This window comes from Antechinus flavipes, chromosome 1, assembly GCF_016432865.1.
Source record: "Antechinus flavipes isolate AdamAnt ecotype Samford, QLD, Australia chromosome 1, AdamAnt_v2, whole genome shotgun sequence".
In the NCBI taxonomy this organism is placed as follows: domain Eukaryota; kingdom Metazoa; phylum Chordata; class Mammalia; order Dasyuromorphia; family Dasyuridae; genus Antechinus; species Antechinus flavipes.
In genome coordinates this window covers 455,957,290-455,966,599 of record NC_067398.1, presented here as the reverse complement: position 1 = coordinate 455,966,599, position 9,310 = coordinate 455,957,290, and the positions used below count along the sequence as shown (strand labels likewise).

General features: G+C 35.6%; 1 protein-coding gene across 2 annotated transcripts in view; it reads left to right on the top strand.

Moving 5' to 3' along the window:
• The first annotated feature begins 1,238 nt into the window (after positions 1–1,238).
• ADHFE1 (alcohol dehydrogenase iron containing 1) overlaps positions 1,239–9,310 on the top strand; it is a 37,221-nt gene continuing 29,149 nt past the window's right edge. The window contains exons 1-2 of one of the 2 annotated variants that reach the window (XM_051970103.1): positions 1,239–2,015; positions 5,144–5,181. In XM_051970103.1, the coding sequence (XP_051826063.1) occupies positions 1,639–2,015; positions 5,144–5,181 (415 nt within the window). In that variant the 5' untranslated portion in view covers positions 1,239–1,638. The remainder of the gene's footprint in view (positions 2,016–5,143; positions 5,182–9,310) is intronic. The other variant, XM_051970101.1, reaches the window with a different exon arrangement.

The following is a 9,310-nucleotide window of genomic DNA, read 5'->3' as shown; positions in this document are numbered from 1 at the left end:
ACAATTCAGTCTCTCTGCTCTCAAGGAGCTCACAAGCTGAGGAGTAACAAAATGTAAGCAGCAATGTACAAGCAAAAATGGAAAAATACAGGTCCCTTTCCCTTCTTTAATATCTCTTTGGGATATAAGCCCAGTAGTGACACTACTGGATCAAAGGGTATGCACAGTTTGATAACTTTTTGAGCATAGTTCCTTTGCTCTCCAAAATGGTTGGATTCGTTCACAACTCCATCAATTATAATAGAATCTTTATCTTACCATTTTAAAGAAGACCAAAATGACATTGATATGTTGGGGTCAAGGTATAGTTTATTCAACTTTGGTTTATCAAACCAATAAAAGCTCAAAAAGCTCCACCAGATTAGGCACAAATAGCCTGGCACACAGTAGGCAATGAACAAATGTTTGTTGACTGACTGAAGAGGAGGATGTATCAAGACTAAATTAAGGAAAGGCTTCTTGTAGAAGTAGGACTTTAGACTCCACCTAAAATTACTTTGTATTTTTTGTAAATATTAGCTGTACACTTAGCTATGTATACATTTCCCTCCAGGGAGGGAATATATATTTCAAATATGTTTCTTCTCCAGGAGAATATAAGGTCTGTGAGGGGGGAGGCTTTTGATTTTTGTATGCTCTGGACTTAGCACAGTTCCCCATATTGGGATATTAGAAAGAAAGGAAAAAGCATTTCTCCCACTCCTTTTCTCTCTCCTCTCCCTCCCTCCCTTCTTCCTCCTCCTCCTCCTCCTCCTCCTTCTCCTCCTCCTCCTCCTCCTCCTCCTCCTCCTCCTCTTCTTCTTCCTCTTCTTCTTCTTCTTCTTCTCTTCTTCTTCTTTTCTTCTTCTTCTTCTTCTTCTTCTTCTTTCTTCTTCTTCCTTCTTCTTCTTCTTCTTCTTCTCTTCTTCTTTTCTTCTTCTTCTCTTCTTCTTCTTCTTCTCTTCTTCTTTTCTTCTTCTTCTTCTTCTTTCTTCTTCTTCTTCTTCTTCTTCTTCTTCTTCTTCTTCTTCTTTCTTCTTCTTCTTTCTCTCTCTCTCTCTCTCTCTCCTCCCTCTTTCTCTTTCTCTCTCTCTCTCTCTCTCTCTCTCTCTCTCTCTCTCTCTCTCTCTCTCTCTCTCTCTCTCTCTCCTCCCTCCTTCTCTCGCTCTTGCTCTCTCTCGCTCGCTCTCTCTCTCTCCATAGGTTACTAAGTCCCAGAAAAGTTCAGTGGTCTACAATCATAGAACAGTAAGAGAAGGAAGCTCAGAGATTGATCATCTAAGTCATTTTACAGAGGAAAAAACTGATGTCCAAAAGTTGAGAGCCTAGCCCTTTTTCTTCCTGACTCTCTAACAATCCCCACTACTAAAGTTTCCTCTCTCTATTTTTTACTCAGAAGTTTTTTGGAGGATTTAATTTGCACAAATATATTAGGTGCTTAAATACAATCTGAAGTGGACTTTTTAATACTTAAGCCAAAGAAATGACAGTGAACTTTTAAGGTCAAGGCTCACTGGATTTGCTCCCTGTCACTAGATGATGGAATGAGCAATGGGCGGAGGAATTTGTTTTATTCTTAGTGTCCATAAATAGCTGGAGATAGGAACTCTTGAACTTGAAACTGAATTAAAAAAAAAAAAAAAAAAAGTGACTCCGCTGATGACTTACAGCTGGGAAGAGGAAGAGAATAATAGGAAAGAAGCTTCACCTCCTGTAAGGGTCAGATTTATGGCCAGCCGGCTTGCCCCGCGATCAGAGGCAAAGGGCATTAATGTAAGGGATGGCGCAAGGAGGGAAGGAGAGCTGCACCGGCACTGGCCCAATCCAAGGGGGAGGATGGAGGGTTGGTCCGGGGGCGGGGCCCAGGATGGCTCCACCCCGGAGCTGGCGGCTTCTCTCGGGCTCACAGAGACCGCGTCTGTCTGTCTGTCTGTCTGTCTGTCCCTTGCCTGCCAGCTGAGAGCAGCCCGGGCAGCCATGGCCGCAGCGGGCAGGGACAGGGTCGCTCACTTGCTGAGGCAGCTGCAGCGCGCGGCGTGAGTGCTCTAGCCCCCTTTTCGGGCCCAGCTTTAGGGCAGGCCCCGGGGATCCCGACAGAGCCTGGGGAAAACGCTGGGTGGGGACAGGCCACCTGCTAGCCAGCTAAGAGACCCCTCCACTCAGACCCCCAGAGAGTTATAGGAGAAGGATCTGGGGTGACCCCACACGCTATCCCTCCTTGCATCCCCCAGCGAAATCTTTGCCATTGCACTAATGTCCTGGGCTCAGACTACCTCCACTACGGTCCCAGCTGGACAGGCATAAAGCAGAACTCTGATTTAGAGTTTATTGTTCAAAAGGCAGGACTATTATCTTTGGGATTGGGGAGGGCGTAGTGTGAGGAAAGGAGGAATAAAGCTAGATTCCCTCCATAGAATTTGTACTGTAGCTTCTCTTTCTCTAAAGCTGCAACGTTAAAGCTCTAATATTCCATGATTTTAAGTAACAACCTTTCTGGGCCTCTGTAAATTAAAGTTGTACTAAATGATCCCTAAGACCCTTTATCCTCCAGCTTTAACATTCCACAATTCAGTTTCCTCTTTGTAACATTAATAATTAGTAATATTAACAAATGGGCAACTAAATTTCAGGAGAAAGTGAGGTAAGATTCTAGCAGATTGGATGTTAAACTTATGGGAGGACAGAAAGAAAAGTTAAACAGGATAAATAGATGTAAGTGAGTTTCAGTTTGCATCTTTGAAGGGAATAGAAGACAGAAAACAGAAATCCATTTGTGTATTTGAGCATAACTCAAAATTTTATAGCACTTAAAGATTTAGGGAAAAAAACAATTTCTGAAACAGATTCTTCCATTAATAATATTTGGTTGAACATAATCTGAACCTTTTCCAAAAACTGAAATTAAAAAAAAAAAAAAAGCATTTTCTTGAGGTTCATAATGCAAGGACAATTATCTCTATTTTACAGATGAAGGAACTGAGGGAATAAGGACTTGCTTAGTGATTTCCCTTCCCATTTTAAACTTATTTTTATATCTTCTTTTTCTCAATAATATTTTCATAATTCATGTTGGGAGAGAAAAATCAAAATGAAAGGGAAAAAAACCACCAGAAAAAAAAAAAAACAGCAGAAAAAAGTGAAATAGTATGCTTTGATTTGCATTCAGTTCTATCTCTGAATAAGGATGGCATTTTCCATCTAAAGTTTGTTGGAATGGTCTAGGCAACTTTCTAATACTATAGTTACAAAGAAGGTGCTAGTCTTCATTGTTAGAGGGAGTTTCCTCATCTAGAAGTTCCCTATCTCAGTGAAATCTCAGATCCAATTCCTATAATCCTTAAAATTTGAGAATTAAGTTAGGTATTTTAACTATAGATACAATCTACTAAGAATCTGGAATGTAAGATGTATAGTCAAATAGTCAAAGCTATGGTTTTTCCACTGTCAATGTATGGTTGTTGGACTTGGACCAGAAAGCTAAGTGCCACAGAATCAACACTTTTGAATTGTGGTGCTGAAGAAGACTTTTAGAATCCCTTGGACAGTGAGGACATCAAATGAGTCAATATTTAAAGAAATTAATAACCAAGAGAGGAAGAATATTATTGACTGTGAATAGTTGAAGTATCTTTTACTTTTGTTTTCCAAGGAATTCCAGTATGTTTGCTTCAGTAAATAAAATCAATTGATATTTCACCATTCTAAACACTAGGTGGCAGTCTTGATTTATTATAAAATATCTAGCCATTCTGTGAACATTCATGATTCATACCAATTCTACAATTCTGATTATTTGAACCACTCAACAGTACACTGAGAATTAGCCAAGTACAAGTCCTTTCGGTAAATACTCTAGTGATTGCCCACCAAAATTAAAAAATGGCCTCTGAGATCATAAAAATACACTCTGTAAATATTAAAATGCTATGATGTGAATTCTTGCTTTTTAAATGATTAGAAGATTCAAAGCGCTATCAGAAAAAGACAGAGAGAGAGAGAGAGAAAGAGAGAGAAAGAGAGAATAGTATAGTTAATAGAAGCTAAGAGAGAATAATGTTTCCAAAGTGGGGAAGGGGAGGATGTAAATATGTTAACTCTGTAGAAGAATACAGAATGGAGAATGAGTAAAAAGTCATTGAATATGGTGGGATGATGAGATTCCACCAGGGTAATGGGGGTAGAAACTAAGCTGCATGGCTTTCAAGAGATAAATGGGTGGTGAGGAAATGGGAGAAGAGGTAGACCACACTTGGCAGGAATTTGGAAGTCAAAGAAAGGAAACAAAGGGGACAGTCGCTTTAGAGAGGAGTAGAGTCAAGTTAAGGTTTTTGTTTTTCATAAGAAAAATCTAAGGCAGCTAGATATCTCAATGGATAGAGCACCAGTCCTGATGTCAGGAGTACCTGAATTCAAATCTGGCCTCAGACACTTTAATGCTTCCTAGCTGTGTGACCCTGGGCAAGTCACTTAATCCCAATTGCCTCAGCAAAAAAATAAAAATAATTTTAAAAATCTATTCTGATTTAAAGACATAATAAGAAAGAGTTCATAAGAAACAAAGATTCAAGAGAGTGGGAAGAATTTAGGAAACAAATTCCTTTAGGATGTGTAAGGGGATAAGATAGCATAGATGGAGGGATTAACCTTGAAAAGGATGATAATATCATTGAATTATAACTGGAAGGGACCTCAGAGATCATCAGATCTAATCCCACCTTATTACAGATGGGGAAATTAAAGCCATAGAACAGTAAGTAATTATCATTAGAGATGGGAACCTCCCATTGTGGAAGAGATAGATACTTATCACTTGGGGCAAACTATAAATTAAACAAATATTTATTGAATATATATTATATTAAATACTGTGCTTTCAGGACAGTAGGTACTCAGTAAATATTTGTTAAATCAATATTAATAATGAAAGAATGAATAAATGGTTTAGCCCTTATACAGCTATAGCTAGAGATTCACAAGGCTCCTTAGATATATTTATGCTTTATTAGTTAATAGCCACTCATTACCCATCTTATAGATTACCCATCTAGAATTATATATTTTATAGAATTTGGGCAATGGACAGTTACTGCAATGATCAAGTCTCTGAACTTCTGATTTTGCAGGTTTTCCTTAAATAAATCTTTCTTCTTTTCTTTTTCCTTAGATGCCAGTGTCCAACTCATTCTCACACTTATTCCCAAGGTAATGCATTTTATTTTTTAAAATAGCTACAATTTAAATCTCTGCAACTAAGTTTGTTATAAATTAGGACAAGGAACAAAGCAAGAAACATAAAAATAATTTTAGGAGGTAAGCAGAAACTCTGTGAACATAAAAGGTTAAATGACCTATACCTATAAAACTGGTAATAGTTACATATTGCTGAATTATATTAGCTAGTTATAACTAGATATATAATGTTGGTTAAAGATAAATATTAAATATATAATTGTAAAATGTTTTATTCTTGACAGAAGTAACAAACACAGAACTTGTATATTAATGATTTACCAGGTCTGAAAATGGTGGCTCAGATAGAATTTGAAGTTTGATATGAATTCGCTGAAAAGTTTTATTTAAGAAATTTTCTTCTGATAGAAGTCAGAAAAGGAAGCTAAAGTCAAGAGTGACTTCTCTAAAGAAAAGACACTAGTGGTTTTTTTTAAATCAAATAATATTTCGTTGTGTGTGTGTGTTTTTAAAATAACACTGCATTTCTCCAAAAGTGAAATAAACTAACAATCTCCTGTTCCCACAACATCTTAAACCTTTACAAAGTCCATTGTCTTCACAATGTCCATTGTCCAACAGACCAGCAGGATACCCATTGTAACATTAGCATGTCCATCGAATGTCATATTAATTAGTAGTACAAAAACTGATTTAGACCCTAGAAAGAAAGGTCAAATCCAAGCAACTTGACAAGGGGGAGTAAAGAAGGCGCCTAACAGCATGAAACCCATTGCTGAAAACAACAGAGAAGTTTGTGAAGGAGGGGAACAAAGAGGAAGACATAATAGTACATTTCCATATTGGTCGAGTAGCTCAGCATTTCAAACTTAACCCCAAAGAATGTGTAGCTTATTATCATAGTCTGATTCATTGATTCAGAATCCAGATTTTAGCTCTTCTATCAGGCTGTGGAGTGACTCAATCATTAAAACCTCCTGGAAAACATAGAGGTCTTTCCTTTTTCATAATTGTTTTCTTCTAACTATTAGCAAAAATTAACAAAGGATCACTTGATTCCCATTTCAAAATTTTGAATCAAGTTCTCAAAGAGATATCAAAGAATTAGCTTCTGTTATGCCCTATTTTTTCTTAAGGGGAACAGAGGAAGTGTGGTATTGTGACTAGAAGGCCAGTTTTAACCTTAGGAAAACTGGGATCTGAGTTCAAATTCTGTCTCTGACACACACAAATATTATAGTATATAACCATAAGTAAGTCACAATCTTTCAGTGAGTCAGACCGTTTTTAAGGCCATAAGTCATAGACAAATTATGCATTAATTGATTTCTTCCCCTTCAAGAAATTACAGGGCTAAACTGCTTTCCACAGAAAAAGAAAAAAAAATTAAATTAAGTGTTTCAGGAAGGTGTTTTGTCAGTCATTTTGTTTATACAGGCTATAAAAGTGTATTATACTTAAATATCTCAAAGCACTGTGACTTCCTCAGTGTGGTCACATCCAACCCTAATACAGAGTGAAATACTTTCACAATTTAGTAGGTGGGTTTACAACAGTGCTATGGCTAAAAAAATTTCTTCATCTGGTTGCCAACTTGGTAACTAAGCTTTCCAATTTAGCTAGACTGTTTCTCAGATTACAAACTATAATCTACCACCTAGTCCTTTCCTCAAAATCTTTCTAACTTGACAGGTTGACCAGAAGTTACACTTTACTGGCATAGCCTTTGAGAACCCAGAGTCACCTTTCCCATCCCCAAAGATAAGACATCAAGAGGTATTATATTAGAAATTACTAAAATGTAGTGTCCTAGAGAATTATTGAAGACTAGAAATTATCAAGCAAGTGCTAATCTGCATTGGTAGAAAAATTCCCAGTGAAATCCCATCATCATCATCACTACCACTATCATCATCATTAATCACTGTCATCATCACCATCATCGTTCACTGGAGGACCAAATTTGTGATTTCAATAATTCAGGAAACTTTTAAGCAGGAAACAATCTTAGTCAATGCAGATTGGCACTGGGCATCTGTTGAGTAATTTATAGCTTAGAGTGTCAAGTATATAAGATATATATATATATAATTTATTGATTGGAGTCCTGTTTATAATTTTGTTGTGAAGCATAATCCTTTGTTATCTTACGTAAGATCCTATGTGTTCTGGAAAATTATCATTCTATGCTAGGAAAATGTGGATTCATCACCAAAAAGAAAACTTAATATTTTCTAACTGATGCATAACTTAATATTTCCTGCTGAGAGAGAACAACATAATAAACTAAAGCAATCATAATTAAAGCAAACATTCAAGGAATAATAGAAGTCTAACTAAGACCCTGATTAAAAAATTTGTTAATGGAGATGTCCATTGTATTGTATGTTTAAAATATTTTTAAAAGGTTTAAAAAATTAAAAATTGCATGCTTTACATTGTATTGTATTATTTAAACTTTTTTCAATTAAGAAGCATTTATTTTCTTTCCTTTTCATCTTCTCCCTTCTCCATTGAAAAAGAAAAAAAGCATCCTTGTAAAAAATTTGGAGAGTTATTCAAAACATTCCCACATTGGACATCCCACAAAATATTCATGTTTCATTCTGCATCTTGAATCCTTCATTTTCTATCAAGAGATGGGCAGCATACTTCATCATTAATCTCCTGGAATCATGGTGGTCATTGCACTGATCAGAGTTTATTAAATCTTTAAAAATTGATTGTCTTTATAATGTTATTATTGTATCCATTATTTTCCTGGTTCTGCTTAATTCATTCTATATAAGCTCATGAAAATCTTCTTACTTAGGTTTGTCTAGAACCTTCCCTTTTATCATTCATCACAATACATTTTTATATCATAATTTGTTCAGCCCTTCTGTAATTGGTGGCCTCTACTGCCCACTACTTTTCTAGTTCTTTGCCACAACAAAAGACATAAAATAGATATTTTTTCTATATATTTTTCCCATTAAAAAATTTCTTTGAGGATATTAGTCTACTTGTGATATGACTAAGTTAAAAGGCATACATAGTTTAATAGCTTTGAGGATATAATTCTAAATTGTTTTCCAAAAGAGCTGTACTAATTTACAACTCTAAAAGCAGGCATTTATAGACTCCAACATCTGTCATTTTCCTTTTTATAAACTTTGACAATCTAGTAGGTATGAAATAGAGCCTCAGTAATACTTTAATTTGCACTTACCTAATTATTAATGATTTGGAGCATTTTTTATATCTTGAATTTCTTCTTTGAAAACTACCTGTTCATACTCTTTGACCATTTGTGAATTGGGTAATTGCTCCTTTTTTTTTTTTTCTTTTTGCTGAGACAATCTGGCTTAGGGTCATACAGTTTTTAGTGTCTGAGGCAGGATTTGAACTCAGGACTTCCTGACTACAAGGCCAATGCTCTATCCACTATGCCAAATATCTGCCCCAATAAGGAATGATTCTTATACTTATACATTCAAATGGAAAGTCAGTACAGTGTTATAACTCTGGACCTAGAGTCAAGAAGACTCAGTTCAAATCCTGTCTCTGATACTTATTAGCTATGTGACTGACATAACTAATAAGTCACTTAATCTCTGCCACAATTTCTTCATTTGTAAAATGGGCATTATAATAGTATCTTAATTCAGAGTTGTTGAAGAGGATAAAATGAGATAAGATTTATAAAGTGCTTTGCAAAACTTAAATACTATATAAACAATATACAAATACAATAAAGTACTACATAAACAATAACTATTATTAAAGCCATTAAAAATAGTAAATTAAATCCTCCTAGGAGAAATGTGCTATAGACATGTTTCTTCCCAGTTATTTGCTTCCCTTTTAATATTAGCAGTATTGGTTTTGTTTGTGCAAAGACTTTCAAATTTTATATAATCAACATTGTCCATTTTGGGGGAATGATTTATCTCTAGTCACATATTCTTCCTCTAGCAATAGATCTGAAAGGTACTTTTTCTCTTGCTCTTCTAATTTCTTTGTGATGTTATGTTTTATGTCTAAGTCATACAACCATTTGAAGCTTATCTTGGCTTACAGTTTAAGATATTGGCCAAAATCTAATTTCTATCATACTGCTCTCCAGTTTTCCCAGAAGTTTAATAGAGTCCTCACCTCA